Source organism: Gekko japonicus, unplaced genomic scaffold, assembly GCF_001447785.1.
Source record: "Gekko japonicus isolate JY-2015 unplaced genomic scaffold, Gekko_japonicus_V1.1 scaffold16, whole genome shotgun sequence".
NCBI classification, from domain to species: Eukaryota; Metazoa; Chordata; class Lepidosauria; order Squamata; family Gekkonidae; genus Gekko; species Gekko japonicus.
The window spans coordinates 1,099,460-1,123,343 of NW_015169777.1; the positions used below are offsets into that span (position 1 = coordinate 1,099,460).

Below are 23,884 nucleotides of genomic sequence, written 5' to 3' on the forward strand. Positions count from 1 at the left end.
CAGAGCCTGTATAAATGTTGTTCCTGTTGGTCTTTTGCGGTTTCTGTGTGGCACTGTGGCATGCTTGCACTGCCAGTGCCACTTGTTCTGGAGTGTGCCAAACAAGCACCTCCCAAGACAGTTCACTTTCCCTGAGATTCTCTGGGAGAGTCTGACTGCTGGGTGCTGCCTGCTTGCCTGCCTTAAGTGCTGCTGGCTGGGTTTCCCCATTGGAAACAATGGAGGTAATGGGGGTAACCTGTTTGGGTGCCCAAAGAATTGAGCCCACTGGTACAATTGCTTTGGGACATGGGGGTTTATGTGGGAAGAGGCTCCCAAAGCTACCCTGAAAATTTGGAGCCTCTCCCTCAAACCGCCCCCCCCCCCAAGCCACTAACAGCACTGTGGGGGAAAAGTAACTATTTTCCCTACCATAGAGAACAATGGAGGGGATGGGGGCAACCTGTTTGGGGGCCCGTAGAATTGGACTCCCTAGTCCAAAGTTCTTCAAACTTGGTTGGTATCTTGGCGATAGGCTCCAGCAGCTACCCTGCGAGTTTGGAACCTCTCCCTCAAACCTCCTCCCCTCCAGCCCCCAGAATATACCCTATGTTTTCACTATTGACTTCAATGGCCCATAGGATATAATGGGGCTGAAATTGACATTCGGCTGGCCAAAAGACTCCCCAATGGGCTCATACTGACGAAACCGACATGCAAGAGTCTTACTGCCGGACAAAATTGATTCTGCCTGATTCGGCCGAATCCAAATCGGCCACTTTTTTTTTGCACACCCCTACCTTAGTGGTCACTAGGCCTCCTTACACCCCCATTAAGACCAAGGCTGGTGACTGTATGCCAGACAGTGAAATATGGCCATCCTTAAGACAAGGTAGGATTTCTGCAGAAATACATTAGCTTGTAAATTAAAAATACATTCACAACAGCCTGATGTTCACTCACCTTTTAGCACAGGATGTTAAGGGCTACACTGTTATTGATCAGCAGAAGACCAGTTGCACCCCTTATAGCTGACAATACCCCCCCAAAGGTCAATTTTTAAATGAAGGCAGTATGCCATGAAACAGCTCCTGTTTCATGTGATTTTGCATGGAGATATTTAAATCAGGCCTCTGCCCAATGAATGTATCAAGTAACGTGAAACTGGTTGCTGTGCACTGAATATTTTAGAAGATGTTAAAGTATTAGGATGAAAATATGCACACCTTCTGTACTAGTCAGTGCTTCTTTGTTTTAAAAAGTGCTGGTACTCATATATAAGGTTGCATGCACTGATTTCCACCAATTCCCCCCCCCAGGACTTAAGAGCCCCCTAAAAATTTGCCAGGATACAGTACCTAGGAGTACCACCACAACAAAACCCTGTTTTATACGGGAGGGTAGACTTGTATACAAGAGCAGCATACTTGTGTAAATGAAGTGTTTAAGAGTATGTTTATGATATTTATGTAATTATGAGCAAAGGAGTACTTATGGAAATAATATTGTCTCACTCTTGATTTATTCTTAGTGGGAGGAATCTTTCTTCTCTATCCAACTCCAAAATGAAACAATTTATGGCATCACCATTACAGCCTGAATTTTTAGAGCTGACCTTAAAACTTCTTACAGCAGTACCAAAATTTATGTCTATTTTGGTCTAGCAGTTAAATCTCTATGGTCACTCTTTGGAGAAGAGTGCAGTGGAAGAGCACTTTGTTTGAGAACCAGGTGATCAGTCTTAATGGCACAGGACTTGTTAACACCTAACTTTCATATGATTTGGGGCACCTATTACAGACCAATGTGCCAGGGCAAAGTCCCATGGAAAAATGCTCTAGACAGCGTCACATAAAAAGTAGGCATCAGTTACCCTTATGCAAGTGTGTAATCTGTTCATTCACCAACAGTGATACAGACCAAAGCCTCAATACAATTATTCCATCTCCCAAGAAGAAACAGTTTAATCAGGTCTAAATGTAGCACACCTAGACTGCATAGTACAGTTCAGGTGGGAGCACACTCCTGTATATAACGCTTGACAATCAGCCTTCTTTCTGAAAGGTCATCAAGGACCAATGGCCAGAAGACACTTTTACTTCTTCACAATCTGAATGACATCTTCATCCTCCATCGTATGATCTTTGCCAACTTTCTGTGGATTGTGTTTGACAGATGAGCCCCATACAAGTGCACTGAAACAGAACGTGGACAAATTAATAAAACACTCAACAGTCTATTGTTTATACAGATGCAGCAGCGAACATGTTGCCCCTCATTCACTTATTAATCCAAGTGATTATTACTGAAGTCTTGCTTTCCTTCACAATCTCTATGAAACTCTCAGCCATGTCTTACAAGAAACTGCTAGTGCTACCATCTCCCCCATCTTTCTCTCGCCTTCTTACCCATGCTATTTCCTTGCCTTTCTCCTTCAATGAACATCTTGCATTATATTATCAAATTACTGCATACCACTGTTGTTCCAACATGCTGCTGGCAGTGTTCCCTCTAAGTTGAGTTAGTGTGAGCTAGCTCACAGTTTTTTAGCCTCCGGCTCACACATTTTTGTTTCAGCTCAGGAAGGATGGCTCCAGAGCACACTAATTTATGCAGCAGCCAAATCGCTCGCTCACAACTTTAATGCCAGCAGCTCACAAAGAAGAATTTTTGCTCACAAGACTCCACAGCTTAGAGGGAACATTGGCTGCTGGACATGCAAAATGCATGAGAATATGATAACAGAAAGCAAAGTACAGTAATTCCTCCCAGAGGAAATCTGAACAGTGTTATGGACTGCCTAATCAGTTATTGTGTTTGCTTTCTTTCAAATACAGAACAGGGGAAAATGCGGTCAACAAAATTTTTAGGAGCGTTGTAAAGCTTGAACTGAAAATGTCAGCAGAAGAGAAAGTATACGTTGGTGGAGAAGCAGCAGTGTGTAAACTAAACTTACTATTTAAACTCTTTGATAAGGTTTTTGTGAATCTTCATGCAGAAATCCTCCACAGTGGTCCTGGAGTATGGCAATACCACTGGAGATGAATAATCTGGGAGCTGTCCTTTGGGCTTTGTGTAACTGCAAATTCAAGTTAAAACCATTAATGCACATCTTTCAATTTAGTAAGCAGAAGACATTCAAGACACCATTTCCTTCTAACTAGGAGCTCCTCTAATGCCCAGTTCTTGCAAACAGCAGGTAAAGTAAAGCTGTTCCTTCTTAACTACGTCACTTCAGACTGCAGGTGGGGAATCAGGGAAGAAGCCAAAGTAGAACCCTTCTCACTAACTAGTTATCTGTGGAAGGACATGGATGTGCATTCAACCTGAAGAACCCCCCATTACCTGTGTTACACCTGGGATTCATACTCATGAGGCTGCACAGTATAGCCTCCAAGTACTATTTTACAACATTTCCTCCAGTTGTCCAGAGGAAAAATTCAGGCCTGTGCAAGCTACCCTCCCCACTTTCTCATCCCTCACAGAACAGACTGACTGATTTGTAGAATGTTTTATTACAAATCCCCTTGGAGTGTTAGCCTGCTTTGTTTTCAGACAGAGAACTAGAAGTGGGAGGCTTAAACTAGAAGTGAAGGCCAGGTACAAAGAGAAAACAGAATTATGCAGCAGCAGGAATAGGATTCTGAGACATTTGCAGCCCTAACAATGCAAAATTCAGACTCACATTCGTACAAGTTTCAGGTAGTCCCAGATTTTTTCCAACAGATCATCGAAGTTCCACCGGTGGTGAGCAGAGATTGGAACACAGTGAGGCACCTTGTAAATTATGTCTAGCTCCTCAATGGAGATCTGGTCGATTTTGTTCAACACATAAATGCAAGGTATGTAGACTCTGCAAAGGAAAATAAATTACATGCAAAACTGTAAAACAAGGCACATGGATTACTCCCTCCTACTGAAAAGTTCCATTCCTGGGCCAGCATGACAGGAAGCATTTTGAAATGAACCCTTCAAATTAGATATACCCACACTTGACAGCATGCAGCCAAACTGAGCAAGACACTCACTTCAGCTGCAGAATGGCAATGGACAGAAGCCTGGGTAGAGGAATAGGTGCCTTCCCCATGCATCCCCCACATCCATGTTATCCTTTAATGCATAAGGCCCATTTCTCTGGGAATAACATTTTCAGTTACTAAAAGGGCCAAAAGCAAAAAGCCTCTGCTACTGGACTCATTGGGAGGGGTGTACAGCCTCTCACCTAACTTCTAACACTGAAATTTCTTAAGTCATTGGAGTGAAAAACTTTGCAAAGTGATACACACCCCTCCATTAAAAAATATCTATTTAACATTGTGCAAATGTGGACTTCCATATGCATCACGTACCCTAGATTCTGGTTTCCGGGTGTGTGTGTGTGTGTGTGGAATGGGGAGGCATTTATGACACAGTATGAGAGCTCAAGCACCCAAACCCAACAAAATCAACTAAGCCTACAGATTCTATTCAAACAGTCCAATTTGTAGATCCTCTTGCCTTACCTGTTTCCTTCAACCACATCAATGAGGTCATCGGCAGTAACATCACTGCGCAGTGTGACATCCGCATTGTGAATTTTATACTCCGCTAAGATGCTTTTCACAGTTTCGGTGTCCAACTCACTCTGCGGGCACTGATGTGAAGAACATAGTCTAGTAATTGGAGAATACTTCCTGCCCCAATAAATAACCTACCCCTCACAATGGATGAGAAGTGTGATCTCTTTTGTTGCTTTGTGGGATAGGTCACGAGTCAACTGGCAGTGTAAGAGCCTGCTGCATGATGCTGTCCCACCCTGTCAGTTTTGGCAGCATGGGGCTCAGGATTTCCACAAAGGGAGGGGGAAGGAATGTTTCTGAGCCGGGATAGATCCCACAACATATTGGAAAGGTCCTGTGGGCACCAACCCATACTGTGGTCATCCCAGTTGGAAACCCTCTCAGAGGAAAGCACATCCCTGTATACCCATTCTGGCCTCCATTGGAAGACCTGCACCTTATCTAACCTCTCCTCTATGAGAGGGAGAACTCTCAATAGTAATTCTAACCAGAGAGCATACTAACGTAGACATTTTTTCTGACTTTTCTGTTTGCACCAAGGACAGGAGTGCACAGCTCTAACAGACCATAGTTCTCCACTCCCCCACCCCTTTCACTAAGTATCTTACTGCTTCTTCATATCATATGATAAAGAAAACATTCAAGGCAGTGTGCTCTTTGCTTAGGATTACTACGGAGGAGTTCTGCCACAACAGCCAAAGCCTGCATTGCAGGTTTAGCGGGAGAATGCTTTGAGATTACACTACCAACACAGCATTTTTCTAAGAAACAGAGAGCTTCCTCCATGCCCTATTAAAATTATATAAAGTAGATTGTATATTGTCATGCTTACAGTGGCTGTGAGGTTGATGCCTCCTTTATCCTTCTTCTTAAAGCCGATATTAGGAGGTTGGCTATTCAACCGTATTCCAAAGCCCTCCAACTCATTCTCAATGATCTTCTTATGTCCCAGAGGCTTCAGAACATCCAGAACTATCAGGATAAGGTTGCAGGTTCGAGCAACTGCAGAGAAAGAAAGGGATCTGAAAAAGATGTTTTCTCAGTTCCTTCAGAAATGCTGGGAATTTGAATAGCATGTGCCATTTTCTATTACAAGGCAAACAGAGACCGTATCCATCCTGGTTTTGCAATCACCTGTTACAGGCAAGAATACAAGTTATTTCATATTCTTAATGGTGAAGTGCACAATGAGGAGGAGGGTTGAAGATTACACCACTGTATAGTTCGTTCATACGCTCTGTTGCTGTAAGTAGGCTCCTACGATGTCATTTTTGCTTTTGTTTAATGTGTCATGTTAATGCTTATGCTGTGTTTCACCTCTGGTTGGTTTCCCAGATCTCTACAAGTCAAATGCCTATTGCACTGTCTCCTGGATGTCCCACTCTGTTGATTGTACTGATTTATTCTGCATAATACGCGAGCCCCAGTGAGAAAGGCAGGCTATAAATAATATAAAAAATAAATTCAGATACAGGCAACAGAAGCAGATAAAAAGCCTCACTGCTGCTTTCCATTTATGTGGTACATTTTTATCACTCCGTCCCTCGAAGTCAGGGTGACACACAGGGTTCCCCCTCTGCCATTTTATCCTTGCAACAACTGAATGAGTTAAGCTGGGCCAGTCATTTTCTCTCAGCCTAAGCCTAAGGTCACCTGTAAGCTTTATGGCTGAACGATGATTTAAACCTAGATCTCCCCAAGCTTAAGTCAAACTCCCCAACACCTACAACACCACAAACATTAGCAATGACTAAGAAGGCCATACTACCTATATGCATTCCACCTGCAAAATACTCCACCCTCCCACCAGCACAAAGACACTGGGAATCTGGAGAAAGATTCCTTCCCCAGACACTGCAAGGCTCACCTGCAATGACCTGGCGACCTCTGCCCTTCCCATCTTTGGCACCCTCAATAATTCCTGGAAGGTCAAGAAGCTGTAGGTAGGAGAAAAGGAATCCATTAGGCAAAATTAAGAAGTAAGACCTTGCAACCCTCTCTAGCCATGGAGAAATCCAATATGACTTAACAGAAAAGATACAGCCTTGTCACATGAACACAAGAAGCTGCCTCCTACAGAGTCATATCTTTGGTCAATTGAACCCAGTACTGTCTACTCTAACTGGAAGTCTATGCTAATTGGCAGTGGCTCTACAAGCTCTATCTCGGCTTTTCTCCTCAAGATCACTTTTTCCTCTCCTTGTTCTTAAAAATGCTTCTCCACCAGTAGTAGAGTAAGTAACAAATGAGGCATTAACACAGAACTATCTTGAATCCATTTCTTTTGTATTACATTTCCTCTTCAGGCAAAAACACAAAACAAACAAAACTTTGAGAAAAGAAAGTTCCTTAAAACAGTAATGATAAAGTCACCTACTGCTATTTCAGTCATTACTGACATGAATGGAGGGCCTCACTCTTATTTGAGCCAATAGAGGAGCTTCTGTTCCCAGACAAGAGAAGCACTCAAAAATACTTGGCTAACCCAACTTCAGCAGTTGTCCTTGAACAGCAGACTACATCCTCAAACACACCATTCTCCTCTGCTCCAAAGTTCTCACCTGTATCTTTGCTCCTTTGTATCTAATTACTCCAGGCACAGTTGTCAGTGTGGTGAACTCATAGGCTGCCACTTCCGAGTACACTCCTGCAAGATTGCTCAGCAAAGTAGATTTGCCCACTGATGGGAAGCCAACGAATCCTATGCGAGCATCCCCAGTCTTTGCAACGTCAAAACCTTTGAGAGAGCAATTAGTGGAATGTCACTGACAGACTGAAAAACAGGTGGACATCAACCTTCCCCTCAGCTAGAGAACAGGCCCATTTAGAGATCTAAAGACACTCACCTTGCTTTATAATGCACGGTAGTAAACATTATGTAGAGAAGGCACAACAATGATGACAAAGAACGAACAGGAATGCATGTTTCTCAAATACTGTAACTATGTCCCTCATTGAGTGAGAGAAATGCTGCTGACAGAAGCTCTTTACTCTTCAGATTTCTGGGCATGGCCTTCACTTAAGCATATCAGGGAAGCCCTTTTTCTAAATCTCATGTTAATTTCCATATCAATCCTGTACTAGTAAAGAGGCGCCTTTCTGCAAAAGTTCTCTTTCAATTTTTTGTTGTTGTTCAGTCGCACAGTCAAGTCCGACTCTTCGCAACCCCATGGATCACATCACGCCAGGCCCTCCTGTCTTCCACCGCCCTCCGGAGTCTGCTCAATCCCACATTTCTTGCATCGGTAGCACTGTCTAACCATCTTATCCTTTGCCGTCCCCTTCTTCTGTTACCTTCAATCTTTCCCAGCATCAGGGTCTTCTTCAGTGAGTGCTCCCTTCTCATTTGGTGGCCAAAGTATTTGAGCTTCAGTATCTGTCCTTCCAGGAAACACTCAGGTTTGATTTCCCCTAAAGGACTGACTGATTTCCCCTAAAGGACTGACTGATTTGATCTCCTTGCAGTCAAAGGGACTACATAGAATTTCAACCAAAAAGGATGCTCAGCGTTTAATTGCTGATACAAGATCTACTGTTTTATGAGCAAGGCAATAAATATGCAAAATTCTACAGCCTGTATACATGGTTATTTGTTTATTTTATTCATACTCCATCTTTCTCCCCAATGGTAGCTTACAACATTATCCTCTCCCCATGTTATCCTCACAACATCCCTGAAATGTAGGTTAGACTGAAGTGTGTGACTAGCCCAAAGGCACACAGCATGGCATGCTGGGGATCTGAACCATGGGCCTTCCAGATCCTACTCCAGCACTCTTATCAGTACACCAGACAGGCTTTCTAGTCTATCCAGTACAATATGCTTGTTTCAGGATGACTAGATGGGTTTTGCTTGCTTGGTATTTGTTTTTATTGAAATGACTGTCTCTACATCTCTTAGGCTTTTAGACAAAATTACATCTAAATAAATTATGCACATACAATGCTGTATTTGGTGCCATTTATTTCCGTTCTAATAGTCACAATCACAGGCAACTTAGCTATATGCCCTCACCCAATCCAAGCCAAATTATAGTTTTAGGGTTGAATTACTATCACCTCCGTCATTCCATAGGAAATACGCACCTTCCCCTGGACCGCCCCCTCCACCTCCTTTTGGGGTGATGAGCTCTCGACGCAGCTTGGCCAGCCGAGCCTTCAGCAGCCCCAGATGGTGAGCCGTGGCCTTGTTCTTCTGTGTGCGGGCCATCTGAACAATGGTGTAAGAATACACAGACATTTAAAGGATTGTGAGAAAACTAGGGGCAGAAAGCTAAGGTTACACACAAAGGAAAGCCAAAAAGGTGCCTGCCTTGTTCCATGGTTCCTCAGATTTTTATAGAAGGGCACAGGTATTGTTCCCATGGTAGGAACGTATCTTATGGTACTTTCACCTGTGTGACCCAGAGGCCTCTGGGAAACAGCACCTGACCCCAGCAGAAGGGAGATGGGATAGTTTTCACTGTCAGCAAATGAGTGAGAGCACTGAGACCTATCTCCTGGGTTAATAGGAATCACTGCTCAGCCACAGAACCTGTTTGCGGCATCATACCTATTGTACAACAACAAAACACAGAGCATTTGCAAAGTGATTTTCCCTTGCTTCTGGGAAACCATACACATATTTGGAATGGGGGGAAGCTTCTCAGTCAGATAGCAACTACATCCATACAGTCAAGTTGCCGCAACACAGTCAGATTTTAAAACCCAATTATCAGATAGTGTGAAACACCTCCTCTCTCCTAGACTTTTCCAAAGGTGCTTCTAGTTCGGGATTTTGTGTCCAGCACCCAGCCAGGTGCTTCTAGGAAACTTACGAGCCGAACCTGATGGCACAACAGCCATCCATCACTGTATGCCCCATCACATCTGGTTGTTGTTGTTGTTCAGTTGCACAGTTGAGTCCGACTCTTTGCAGTCTGGTATTCGCAGGTTAATTACTTCTGAATGCACAGATTCCATATAGCCATAATAAATTACAGGTATTGACGGACCGAGCCTCCATTAATTTATTGACTCTTTATCTAAAGCACCACCCGTCACCATGTTTTGTTGTGAGTCCACGCAAAGTGCTTTCTTCCAGCTTCGTTGAAACCCCGGCCAAGGAGCTTAATTGGAGAAAGATTTCCCTGCCTCCACCCCATGAGAATTTGATTCATCATCGAGCTTCCAGCCAGAAGCCCGCGATGAGTATAAAGGTGGCGGCCTCCGCCTGTTCCCAGTGGTAGACTGCCACTATTCATGAAGGCTCCCCTCCGCTCTCATAGGAAGGCTCCTGCTCTCTTTCTTGCCAGTTACCTCGGCCTCTATTTCGGCGATCTTCGCTAACGTCGTACTCATGATGATAACGGTGGTGGCGACAGCACAACCCCACGGTTCTTTTTCTTCAGCCCTGTGCCCGCGCAGCCGCAGAACTGAGCTCTCGCGAGACTTCCAACAAAAGAGTAACCGGTGCTGAACGAGAACTAATTCGACCTTCTTCACACATCTCTCTATGGTCCTCCGATGGCTCCGAAAAGGAGGGGTGACATAGAGTGAGGGGCTAGAGCGGAACACGGTAGTTGGACGTCAACCGGGGAGGTCACCTGATTAGTACCCGCCCGTCTTGCGGAGGCTCGGAGGAGGGGTTATTGCTCACTACCTTGTCGTCGTTGGTTCTGCCAAAGGTGTAATATGAAAATTACATAACAAAGGGACTGCCTCTGACCATGTGCTGAGTTCCGTGTCCTCTTCAGTCACCACATGCGTATTTAGAATGGGGAAGGTGACGCAGTGTAATAGTTACGAGTGTCAGATATAAGATTATGACTTTTCCCGGGGGTGGGTGGGTGACCTCCTGTCAGACTTGGATTCTTCTTTTGATCTTCCTAGAACATACGTGCAGGAGGAGAGAAAGAGTAAGAATCCCCCCCCCCCAGCTCCGGCTAGATAGAGCAGTTCCCTGTACATTTATCCTGAATAGCCTAGCGTTATCGTGTAATTGCCCATTTTATTGTATGTATCTATATATAAAGAGATTAGAGTATTAATTTCTATCATCCTGCCCACCAAAAGTGTTCCGGGTGGCTTACAATTATAAACAATATGAACAACAATCTCATATGAAAATCACATTAAAAAAGCATGATCAACAGAAAGTCATCTTCAGCAAGCACTGGAAACTTTAGCACACTTGGTTCCAGCCGAGTGTTTGTGGGCAGGGTGTTCAAAAATTATGGCACCAGCACAGAAAATAGCTCTGTCTCAAATAAATATGGGAATACTTGTTAGCCTTTCAACTATCCCGGTTCCAGACTGTAGGGTTTTAAATGTCAGCACCGACTTAAGCCCAGAAGCAAATCGTTTGCCAAGATAAATCTTTTTGCAGTTGAAATATGTGCTCTACAACTCAAAACACCAATCTTTTTGATGCATTTTGAATTAGCTGAAGCTTCTCAACAGTCTTCAATAGGGGCAGCCCTGGAGGGAGGGGGCCCAGAAGAAATACAAGGGGGCCGGGCCCCGTGGGCCCCATGTTAGCTACGGGCCTGCTTCAATAGCATCTCCACCTAAGGTACATTGCAGTTAGCCTACTTTAGATGTGAGTATAGCATGAGCAGGGGAACAGTGGTTCCTCTCTTTACTTGTGCTGGAGGAGGGAGATTTTAGACTGTACCCACATGGCACATCACACATTTCCAAGGTAACACACCAGGAACTGTCCCTGTAGCTTTGAGTCCTTGATAAGGTGCAACTAATGAGAACCAGAACAAATACTTTTCTTTCTATCCCAATTATCCTACAATGAATTGATAGGGCCAACATTTTTCCATGCTATTTTCTTCTACCCCTTTAACTGGCACAGGGTTACCTGTAATATCCTTCTTTAAATAAATAAAGTTGGGTTTGATTTTTTTTAAAATTTACTCTCCTCCATACCTGTGAAGTCCCCAAGTACGGGAAAATCTCCACCATATTAGTGCGATGGCCCTTTTTCATCTATTGATAAGATAGGGACCATCAAACTCACTATTAGAAGAATTGCTTTGCTGAGTCAGGACAAAAATCCATCCTGCCCAGGACACGTCAACAGATAACAAACTCAGAGAGAAAGATATAGAGAGGGAGAGAGCACTTCCATTTGCAAATATAAACTACTGAAGAGGCAACAGAACTTCACTCCCACATAATGCTGTCTCCGGTATATTGCATGTTATTTGTGAAGTAAAATTATTTCCCCAGCATTTGAGGGCAAGTCATACAAAAGTGCCCCTTCAGACTTCCCTAGTAATCAGTGACTTGGATGGCATGTGATCTAACTTTCAGCATTCTAGCTAGCATGAACCATTTGGGGAATACTCCAAAATGAGCCCCCCATTTTGTAGGGGATTCATAAATGCTTCATTTTTATTTTTCTAGTAATAACCATGCCTTGGTCATATAGACCAAATTTTAAGGCACATGTCTCAAAAGAAAAAAATCCGTTTTTTAACAATTCAATAAATGTTTATTGAAAGAAAGTTCAAGCATACAGAAGAAATAACATGCATAAACCAATAAAGCAGTGCATAACATTGCTATTACAGATAATGTTGCTTATAACGTTCAGCTTGTCAATTCCATAGTTTCTAAGTAACCTGTGATTGATATGGGGTGTTTCAGAATACCCCCACGCTAACTTAAAAAGTACAATAGAGCACTCAGACCTTTAAAAGAACTACTTATAAATGCATCCATTCACTATAACTGAGATGTGTTGGCAGAATGTCAGTTCTGTATACTATCAGAGCGTACCACTTTCTTACAAACCTAGATTGTGACCCTGCCTGTCTTTGTATGTATGTGGCATATGTGTCTGCAATTTTGTCCATCACATAATGATCCCAGCATTTGTTTCACTGCTGATTCAAGGATGGAGGTACCGTAGATATCCAAGAGGCCGCAACGACTAGCTGTGCCATGGTGATTAAGGTGGCTGCTAATTCAGAGATATGGACTTCTCTATCATCTGTGGTATGTGTTGAATTCAGAAGTATTATGGCTGGATCCAGTGGGATATTCTCTGACGTTATTTTGTTTATTTCTTCCAGTACTTGAATCCAGAAGCCTTGTATAGTTGTGCAGGACCACCAACAGTGATAGAAGTTGCTTGAGGAGCCACAACCTTTCCAACAATCAGAGCTGTAGTTTGGATTCATGTGCTGTAATCTGGCTGGGGAGAGGTACCATCTGGTAAGAGTTTTGAAATATTGCAGTCTGATGTTGAAGACTCTTGATTTATTCGGATAGGAGCTCCAGATGTCTGTCCATTGGTGTAGAGTGGTGTCTGTCTGAAAGTCTTTGTCCCAGGCCTTCATGTTAGGAAGTCATACATTTTTCTGTGTCCCAAAGAATTTTGTACAAGATCGATAACAGCCCATTAGAACCGAAGTTTGCTTTGCTGAGAAGTTGTTTGAAGGATGTTTTAGGTCGTATCAGCGTGTCCAATTCAAAAGAATCCTAACCAACTCCAGTGAGTCCACTAAGGACCTGGCTGTTACTGGCAGAATCAGCAAGCCTCCATAGCCCATTTGCAGGTTGGCTTGCTTTGTATCATGAAGTCAACTTGGACTTCCAAGTTTTGAGTTAGACTGAGCCATTTTAAAACTGATTTAGTAATCAGGGCATTTTAGACTTATGTCCCAAATTTCAAGTTTCGGTGTGGGACTACTATAGCCTCTTGAAGAACATATTGAATCTACTGTTTAGAATGCTAGTTGAAGCCTTTTAGATTTTTATCATAAGCAAAGTGAGATGACCTGTGTGCACAGAAAATTTCTAGTGGTTGTGAGGTGAGTCTCGTAGGACAGTAGTTTCCAACCTTTCCAGACCTGAGAGCCAGTGTGTCAGCAAGCATGTGTCGGAAACTCATGCAAAACCAGAACCACATGACAGGAAAAGGGGAGCCATTAGTTACAATCTCACTGGTTTCAAGGCCAAGACTATGGGCAGCGGAGCAAGAGAAGTAGGGTCTGGAAAGACAGAGCACTGGGAAGGAGTACAGTGGTAAGGGACAGGCAACAGAGCCATGAAGAAACCCTCTAATAGCTTCACCTTTCCACCCTGCAGTTTTTGTCAGCAGGTCTGCAAAAAGAGGAAAGCCTTCCAAAAAGTGGCATAATTAATTAAAAAACTAAAAAGCAGAACAAGTGGCTTGGGACAGGTGGGTCTCTGCATCCCATTTTGAAGGCCCCGTTACAGGTTGAAAAGCCTACTTCCCCCCCAAAAAAAATCATTTACGTTATTTCTAGTCCATCTTTCTCAATGAAATTCAAAGCAGATTACATGACCTCATTGTAATCAACAGGACAAGCCTTTACATTTTCTTCAGCTATAGGAGCCAGCCCCAAAATTTAGGGCCCAGATTTTCAGTCTTCAGAGTGTTATATATTAATTTCCTAATTATTGTTACTACAAAACCTAATCTTCAGTTTCTCATAATTTTATTAAAGCTATAATAAAAGTGTTATATAAAAGCAACTGTAATGTTATTTTTTGGATTCATCAATATAATGGTGGCTTAGACACTAATACAACTAAGGTTGTTATAGATATTATAATGGTGCAGGTATTTTAATGTTTTTTTTAAATAATGCTATACACAAGACCATAAAATCAATTTTTGCTGTATATATGAACCGATCTTATCATTATATTTTTTATTTTTGGAAATGCTCTGAAAATGTATTATTTGCCTTTTTGATTATAGTTTATGACAATTGTAGTAGTATTAAAATGTAATGGAACATATAATGTAACATTTAATGTCTAACAGTCAACATTAATACTAACTAATGGTATTAATTCTAGGCTTTAATGTTAAGTATACATAACATTTTCAAACATTCTGTATGTGTATTTTAAATGTCTAAGTAAAATGTTCTATATTTACTCTGATGCTGATTGTTCTTGTTATGAATAAGAATTTGTATAACATATCTCCATTTCCCCCCCCATCCCTATCTTAATTTAAAAAATAAATAAAGGTGTTGTATATAAATACAGAGAGTGTCCTGGTTTATTTATTTATTTATTTAAATTTCTATACTGCCCTTGACCCCGAAGGGTCTCAGAGTGGTTTACAGAGGGTATATATACCAATTATTCCTAATCTAGGGCCACAATTCATTTTTGGGAAGGGGCTGCCTACTGGCACCCAGCAGCGTACGTTCTGTTGCTTTCTCTCTGGGCGGGCTTCTGATGTTCTGATGTTGTCATCACTACAACAAAAAGCTAACCTATTTCCTAGTTTAAGTTCTCCCCTAATTATCATTCCATTGTTGTTTTAAAAGTTACACTTAACTGAATACTGGGGCCAGTAGATAAAGCAATGGGTTAAGAAATGAATTCATCTTCCCCCACTGAATGGTGTAAAGTGAAGATATAAATAAACAATGACAAAAACTTCATGCAAATATATTTTAATGCCATACAACAAAACATATTCTGATGTGAAATTATACGCTTTGTTATTTTCAGAGACCCAACAATAAAATAACTGCTAAAAATAACTAGGCGCCACAGCAACCTGGCTCCTAGGATTCGTCAAGTCCTGCAATTGTATGATACATCTAATCATGCCTTTTTTTGTGTGTGGTGGTATTGGGGGGGGGGATTCTCCCCAGTCCTGAGGGGGGAATTGGTGGAAATCAGTGCAGCTTTACATATGAGTACCAGCACTTTTTCCCCAAAAAAACACTCAATCTAATAATCAATGTAAGAGGTCTTAGATTGCAGACATTTGAAATGAAGCTATCCTCTGAACAAAGTATATATATATTATACTTCATGCTCTCCACTGAGGGACAGATAAATACCCCTCTTTGAGACTATTCCAGTTATCAAGAGTATCTTGTGTTAGAAGGTGCCTTGGAAGAGAAGCTTAGAAGAGTACTGATGAAAAGAGAAGGTGGCCTGAGGGGGGGAACTGGAAAAACATAGGAGAGAATGGACGCAGGGCTGGGGAAGATGGCCAGGGTCATCCAAATCTCAGCCCCTAGGCCTTAAATTTAGCACATTTGTAGCCCATCCTTCCTCCAGGGAGCTCAGGGCAGCATACATCCCTGTCTCCATTTTATCCTCCAACCACCCGGTAACACTGGCCTCAGATCACCTGGCCTGTTTAATGGCTGGGTGGGGATTTGAACAGGGGTCCAAGTAAGACCCACCCTGCACAGCCCAGTGCTTCAATTCAGAGAAACTGCAAAATATGAACAAAACATCACGAGCATAGGTAATCAAACAGAGTTACTGCAGGGGCAAAAGATAAAGGAATGAATTGCCTAGCAACTGTATAAGCTGGGGGGGGGAGATGTCTTGACTTACACCGTCTGGCGTCTCAGTGAGAAAGCTGGGCTATTAAGTAAATAAATAAATAACAGCCAAGCAGACAATGTTGGAGACACAATTGTACCATGCCAACACCTTTAAAGTAAGCATCATCCCATTTCAGGATCAGTTAAGGAAGAAAGAACTGAATAAAACAAACAAACCCAAGGTTTAAACCAGGGGTGGTTTTAGGGAAAAAAATAAGAGGCTATGCACTCCCAAAGAGCATTGCCACTTATTCTATTTCAGTGTTAAGAAGCGTGCGAAATGCCACCCGTTTAAATATGAACATCACTTGCATTGAGCAGATTTTTATTTCTGTGACAGTAATTGCTTCCGGCAATGAGAAAGCAGATTTAAAGGACAATACCGCTAGCGCTGCCACACGAGGATTTGATGTAGGGTGCTTTTTTGCCATCAGCGTATCTGGAATAAAAGGACTCAGCAAGCCATACATCATTCATACACACACATGCCTTGTGCTCTAGAAGACTGCTGTAGAAGTTCCCCCCTTCACAGGGGAGTCAAGGTATTCTGGGGCCTTAAGGGGATGTTAGGATACTGCATGGAGGGAGGGGGTTTGCTGAAGGCATGTTGTTCATTTGCACATCAATCCTCACAATGGTTTTACATTTTATCTGTTGCTCAACAAGGAATTCCTTGCTAAGATTCCAGGAGTGGAAGTTTTGCATGCAATTTAAACATGCACTGTTGCCTGGTCAAAAATGCACCAGTAAAGAAAACTGATGCTTGAAGAAAAAAACCAGGAGTGATTATTAATATTCTCTGGGCAAGTGATGTGAAAGGCATGCCCAAAACTTCAGTGCTTTTCTAGTTTTAAAGGGGTGCTTGTTGTGATAAGACACTGGCTAGTGGGTCCTGAAAAGAGACCAACATTCACAGTGGCTTATTTTTCAGGTCCTAAAGCAATTTATGGGCAACTCAAAAAGTACAAGTTGGAGAAAGCATGCAGGCAAACTTCAGAGACTTGTGGAACACTCAGGAAGGTAATGTTAAGGCCCTATCCAAGCTGCAATTATTTGTCTGGTACATGAATCCAACAGAGACTGACTTGAGCAGGGCCTCGGTAACAACCTCTTGGGATCTAAATCAGGGCCTTGGTTTGGACTGTTCTCCTGAGTCCATGCACAGAATTCGGGGGTGGTGGTGGTGGAGTTCCTTTAGAGGCAGTGGGCCCAACAAGAGCACTCCTTGTACACCATGGAGGGGCTCAAACGGGGGAGTGGGAGGTTCAATTTCGGTAGGGGCCCTCTGCAGTAACCAAGCCCCCCCCCCTTTGCAAACCAAGCCTGCTTCTGTCTTATTCTGTCCATAGCTCAGGGATCGATTTTCCCTAGCGGGGGGGGGGGGAGCTTTCTCTGAAGCTCTACGGGGGCAGAGTTCTTGAATTGCACAATCTGCATTTACCAAGGGGGGAGGATTAAAGTCTACCCTCCCTTTCAGGCTACAGATTATTTTTGTGCATGTGTTGGGGGCCGGATATTTGCAAACCGGTCCCCCCCGCCACCCTGCTCAGCCTGGGGCGGGGGCCTTTGCCGTTGCTTGCTCGGCATTGGCAGATCTGTGCTGGGGAGGGGGAGGGCTACTGCAGCAGCCCCCAGCCCCCGTGGCCAGGAAGGGGGGTTGGTAGTGGCGTGGGGTGGGGGGGCCCGGCCTGCCGCCTCTGCCTTTGCATTGGCGGATGCGGGGAGGGAGGGAGGGGGGCAGGAAGCGAGGGAGGGGGGAAGAGCTTCAGCGGCTGGAGAGGAAAAGGTGGGGGGTCCTTTTATCCATTGGGTGGGGGGCGCCGATGCCGGAGAAGATCGAGCAAAGTTTGCAACGCGGCAGCCCGGGCGGCCCACCAGCAAAGGCCGAAGCGGCGAGCAGAGCCCCGCGAAAGACAGCGAGTGAGGGATTTTTTTTTCCAACGGGGGTCGAGCAAAGTTTGCAACGCGGCAGCCCGGGCGGCCCACCAGCAAAGGCCGAAGCGGCGAGCAGAGCCCCGCGAAAGACAGCGAGTGAGGGATTTTTTTCCAACGGGGGGGCTTTGTACTATCAGCCCCCCTTTTCTTCCTCCCCCCCCAGGGGTGAAAGTGCAAGAAGAAGTGCAGCCGCTGCCATCTTTCCTCCTCTCCAAACACACACACATACACACACACAGAGGGAGGGGGACGAACAGATAGACAAGACAGAGCACCGGCAGTCCCCGAAAACTTCCAGGCTTTCGATGGCGAAGAAAATCATGCTTGTTTCCAAGATAAAGTGCATGCTCTGTTGTTGACTGCAGATTGAAGCTTGCGGGATAGGTCAACCATTCCATGGAGTGACCAGCTTTTGTGTGGATGAGGATGTCGCAACTCAGCAGATTCGCTGTGGCCATGATCTCTGCATCAGTTGCCCAGACTCCATCATGAGAGATGCCAGAAGTGCTCACATATTCACTCACATTCCGGTTCAAGTAGTCCTGTAGTTTCTCTGTCAAGTCAGTGTTCATGTGGTGGATGACTTTATTTCTAAGAAGGGAGTGGTTGTCCTCTGATCCTGTCAGGATGTAGCTGATGGCCCGGAAGTAGCAGTTCCCATCACCTTTGGTTTTATATGTACGCCGTGGATGCCTAAGCTCCCTTGTGCGTCTACAGTACACAACCTTTACAAATGAAAGGCCAAGAGTGGTGCTAAGATACTTTCTTACAGAACTTGGTAGTGGGTTGAAAGTCTTCATCTGCTGGCATCTCTGTGAGATGTTGATGTCATCATTGTCTGGTCCCTCACATGGTCTTTTGAGTGTCTTCTGCTTCAGGCTGTCATTTGCAGAGTCACTAGGATAATCATCATGGGACTTGGGTGGTGGAGAAGCCTCTTCTTTCTGGAAAAGCTTAAGGTTGCTGGTGTGGTAGGTGTTGTTCAGCATCTTGTCAGTCTTACTGTTCCTAAGTTTTACGCGTCCCTTGGTCAAGGATTCCACAACTGAGTAGGGTCCAATCCAGCGTGGTTCCATCTTTGAACCCATGCGACGAACACAGCGCTGATTCTTGATGTAAACTATGGAGCCAACACTGATTTCTTTCTTGCTGTTGTGTCGACGATCAAAGCCACGCTCCTGGTATTCCTGGGCAGAGTGGATGTTGGTGCTGACGGTTGAACGGAGCTTTTTATTAATGGTTGTCAGTGTATCCAGTACATCAGGGTTAGCTTCATCTGAAAGGGGCATGGAGCCCACAATGTCAGCCTCTGAGGGCTTGAGGTCCATAGGAAGCTTTGCCTTCCGTCCATACATGACCTCAAATGGAGTACACTTGGTTGAGGCATGCACAGATTTGTGATACGCAAACAGAACACCAGGGATAAATTGGTCCCAGTTGTTGCCTTGGTCATTGACAAGCTTACTAAGAGATTGTTTGAGTGTTCGATTGTTATTGGGGAAGTATCTCTCTTAGTAGGAAAATACAGCAGCCCCAGAAAGCAGGCCTGGGGGGTTAATCTGGCCTGGGGGGGTTATTCTAGCCTAGGCCAGAGTAACCCCGGGTTTACTCTGGCCGGGGGGTGAATGGGGGAGTTATTCTAGCCTAGGCCAGAGTAACCCCGGGGTTACTCTGGCCGGGGGGGTGAATCTGGCCTGTTACAGCCGGCCAGATTAACCTGGGGTTACTCTAGCCTAGGCCAGAATAACCCCTCCGGGGTTATTCTAGGCTAGGCCAGAGTAATCCCGGGGTTACTCTGGCCGGGGGTTAATCCGGCCTGTTACACCGGGATGAAAAGCCTTTGCATGAACCACAGATCACAATCATAAGCATTCCAAGACCTTGTTGGCCAAATGCCATGTTTAGATGTCTATGTAGTAGTTGTCCCCTTATCTATTCAGGAGATTATCTATTCCAACCCTAGATATCCCTCTCCATATTGCCCTTACTTGTCTCACACCTTTACTGTCAAATGACTTTTTGTGCTGGAGAAACTCACAACTACAATTTCACCAAACCTTTTGATCACAACCATCAACTCAAAGCTCAGTTCAATCCTATTCCACCTCCCCACCCCCACAAGCAAATGGAGCTATGATCAGTGCACCTCTTGTTTAATACAAGCTTCTAATGCTCTGCACTGGCAAAAAGACTGCAGTATAAAGGATGTCACTTTTTGATTTCTCTGTACAAAGAGTATCTAGGGAACCGGAAAATATTTACTAAGAACTATCCCAACAAATAAGCATCAATATATATTTTTTCATGGCATGTATGCAAAAGTACTTAATGCTGAAAAGAAATTTAGACTGTCCTATACAAAAGCCCTTTGGAACTATGGGAAAACTCTGAAGTGCTTGAAAATGACAGATGGCTTGAAGCACAAGAGATGCTTCTTTGGCTAGTGGATTCAATACTGAATAAGCCACAGTCTCTGGTACCTACAACAAGGAACACTAAAATATGCTGCCTGGTAATGCTGATACAAATGCTACAGGATTATACACAGCCTAGTAGCTGGCCACTTATATTGCCCAGCCAGCTAAGTAAACAACTAGAATCTGCAGATCTACACATGAAGGAAAGGATGAGAAGGAGGACTGCATAATAAGAATAAAGTAGGGTTTTGTTCCTTCAGTAATTCTTGGTGGTGATTTTGTCTAGCCTGGGTCCCCAGGGCTAATGAAACTTTAACTGAATTACATCAGAAATAGGCATCATTTCAACTATTGCCTCAGCAGGACTTTAAGGGCTGCTTAAAAGTGGCTCTAAAAACAAAACACAGGATAGGGAAGCTATTTTAAAGTGTAATATGGAGATAGACATCTGTTGGCTGAGATAAAATCTAATTTACACTGAGCATGCTCAAAATTTCACAGAGCTCAAATTCCTGATGCAACTCAGGAGCACTATTGGCCAACTGGAATAATATCCAGGAAGCCAGTATGAATTATTGTTATTTTTTTCCAGATTAAGTCACACATGAAGCTTCCTCATACAGAATCAGACCATTGGTCCATCAAGGTTGGTATTGTCTATTCAGACCGGCAGCAGCTTTCCAGGGTCTCAGGCAGAGGTCTTTCACATCACCTCCTGCCTGGTCCTTTTAAAAAGAGAGGTCGGGGACTGAACATGGGACCTTCCACATTCAAGGCAGATACTCTCCCACAGAGCTACAGCCCCTCCCTGTAGTCAATACAAGTGAAACAGTAGCTACCAGAATGGAGCTGATATTAAAGACCCCATTAAAGACTCTGCAGAGACTGCAGAGTGCAATCGTAAGAACACTTTGCTGTGGGTAAGCCCCATTGAATAGACCTCAGTAGGAGTCTGAGTAGACCTACTTAGAATTGCTCTGATAGATACCTGTCTGTGAAGCAAAGCACCTTCCCCAGCATCCCCCCAAGGATTAATGTGAACAGTGATGGGCCTGAGCATCCCTGCAGCTGTTGTTAATTGGCCTTCTGACCTGCAGGCTTCTTATCATCCTCAAGGCCAAAGATGGAAGATGGTTAATTAGTTTCTCATGGGAACCTGTTGTCAGTGATGGGAGGGGGGAGACTGGGAGAGGTGATGTAATCTTCCAGAGGTTTCTCTTGGAGACTCGTTCTGATTGGATGCCATCATCACCTGACATGCTAGGCCAAAGCCTATAATTCAATTGTAGCCCTAGAGAGAAGCTAGCTGAAATTTTCATGGACTATAGGCCCAGACTATGGCCTGCAATTGCTAGACACATAGATAATGCTGATTTGAGGCCAATTTAGAAAGAACCCTGAACAGCACCACTTCAGACGGCACAGGTTGGTCAGTACTGCTGAATGCTTCTCCCTGCCCCTCCCTCCCCACAAAAACCAATTTCTTATGCAGTGTACTAACATATTCAAAAGAAAAACACAACAATTTGAACAACAGAAAGTCTAAATAATTATAAACAGGAGTAAAATGCAGGAACAAAGTAAAAAAATGCAAAGAACTTTTGTCAGCATTCACAATAGACTTATTCAGTCTTATGTGGCTAAAAACATCTGCTCTTCTTAATAGAAACCATTTTCTTTTCTGTTCTCAAATATACATATTTTCCCTGAGAAGTCACTAGATGGAGCTACAAGTAGTAGTTCTGAGTTCAGTAAACGGACAACGTGCAACCTTTTCATCCTGAGGACCAGGGGCCATTATTAAAGTTTCTGCCAAACATCAAATGCAGAAAAGGCAGAAAACAATCTACCATGTCTTGCAGGAAGTGAAATTTCTCAGTCTAAATTCCCCTCAGGTACCCTAGGGACACTATGTTAGTTGACACCCCCCTGTACATTCAATATAGAGAAAACACAGAAGTCTAGAGATAACATATTAATATATTTAAAAGAGAGAAAAGAAATCCACTTCCATCTATTTTGATGCCCCTTAAAACATGGCATACTAGGCAACTACCTAGTTTGGCTATACGGTTGGGCTGGAGGCTGATTGTTCCGCACAAGAGCAAATTAGCTAACCGAAATGTATTTTAACCATTCTTCATCTTCTCTTCTCTCATATTTGGCTGAGCTCAGAGCTCCCTAAAATTAAGCCAATTTAAGTTTTAATCTTGCTTTACAAAGACGCACACAATTTATTAGAAAATTAGTACTCGGTTTCCCTTCCTACTTAGGCAGTGTTATGTTTTAAATAAGAAGGACCACCCATATTCATGTTCAGCCCAGCAGTTAAGATCTGGCTTATGAGCCATGCTCTCTGAATCCCCACTTTCAGACGTGAGGTGGGTAACACCAAAAAGAGTCTTTTCAGTAGTGGCAACGAAATGCCCTTCTTTTTGAGGCTTGCCTGGCACCTACATTAGTCTCTTTTACTTGTCAGGCCAAAATGTTTGTGGTTACCCAGAACATCCCTTTTATGCTTTTAATTAAGGGCTTGATGTTTTATCACCATTTTAATCATGTGCGTTATTCTGGAAACTGGTATTCATTTTATGCTGCTTAACTATCTATGCTTTTTTAATGCAGCATAAAAATTCTTTAAACAAACAAACAAGAAGGGTTCTGAGCCATTATTGTCTATTCAAATAGATCTCTCCAGCCATAGTTTACTACGCACAGTGTCTGAAAAAGAACTAGGTTGCTCTGGTGCTCTCCTCCTCCTGTGTAAAAGAATTTTGAACGCTGGATTCAAAATTTGTTCTACTACTTCAGACCAATATGGCTGCTTGTCTGGACCTAACCCTAAATGAATGTGAATACACAGAGGTCGTTTCGGGGGGGAACGCGGGGGTACGCCGTTCCCCCGTGTGAGGTGTGGGGGGCGGGGCACATGATGAAGCCCCGCCCCGCGCAGGCCCGAAGCAGCGACGGGGGGGCTCATTCTGCCCACACGGAGCTCCGCACGGGCAGAACGAAGCAGCGACGGTCAGTGGGTCGGTGGGGGTTCATTATATCTGCGAGGACACTGTGGAGCAAGGAGGAGAGGATGCAGATGTAGGCAGCGGCGGGGTAAGGCAGGAGCCCCCTCCCCAGGGCCATGACGACCGTCGTCGGAGCTGGGGCGAGGGGAGAGAAGCCCCCCTCCGCACTTTCCGTGCAGTCCCGGGCGGAGCCAAGGCAAGGCAAGGTGAGTGCGCAAGCCGGCCTTCAGCAAAGGCCATCGCGGCGGGAGGCACCGATCGGCTCGGCCACGGGAAGAGGCACACGGCTGGGCATTCCAACAGAGGCCGGCAGGTTGGTTGTGCGAGCAGCCGAGGCGAGGGCGGTGGCAGCACCAAGAATCCGCCTGTGCACTTTTCATCGTTTGTCCCTGCGCGGGACTGCCTCGCTCGCTCGCTCCCCGTTCCAAGACTCAGCAACTTTTTTTCTGCAGGACCTGAATGGTAAATCTCTGCCCCGCCTGGCCAGTCTCCGTCCGGGGATTGTTAACTCTCTGTGGCCCGACGGAGATCCCCTGCTCTGCTCTTCCACCTTTCTCGCTTGGGTTGGGGCTGCAATGTTCCCTCTAAGATGAGTTAGTGTGAGTTGGCTCACAGTTTTTTAGCCTCCAGCTCACACATTT

At 44.2% G+C, this 23,884-nt stretch overlaps 1 protein-coding gene across 1 annotated transcript; it reads right to left on the minus strand.

Annotated features, from left to right (window-relative positions):
* Positions 1-1,515: 1,515 nt before the first annotated feature.
* DRG1 (developmentally regulated GTP binding protein 1) lies at positions 1,516-9,953 on the minus strand. The gene is made up of 9 exons (XM_015416703.1): positions 9,837-9,953; positions 8,625-8,748; positions 7,100-7,275; positions 6,406-6,475; positions 5,371-5,540; positions 4,482-4,612; positions 3,665-3,832; positions 2,936-3,058; positions 1,516-2,174 (listed from the first exon to the last, which is right to left on the minus strand). Exons 1-9 carry the CDS (start codon positions 9,876-9,878, stop codon positions 2,075-2,077), a joined length of 1,104 nt encoding a protein of 367 aa, XP_015272189.1. The 5' UTR covers positions 9,879-9,953; the 3' UTR covers positions 1,516-2,074.
* Between the last annotated feature and the right edge of the window lie 13,931 nt (positions 9,954-23,884).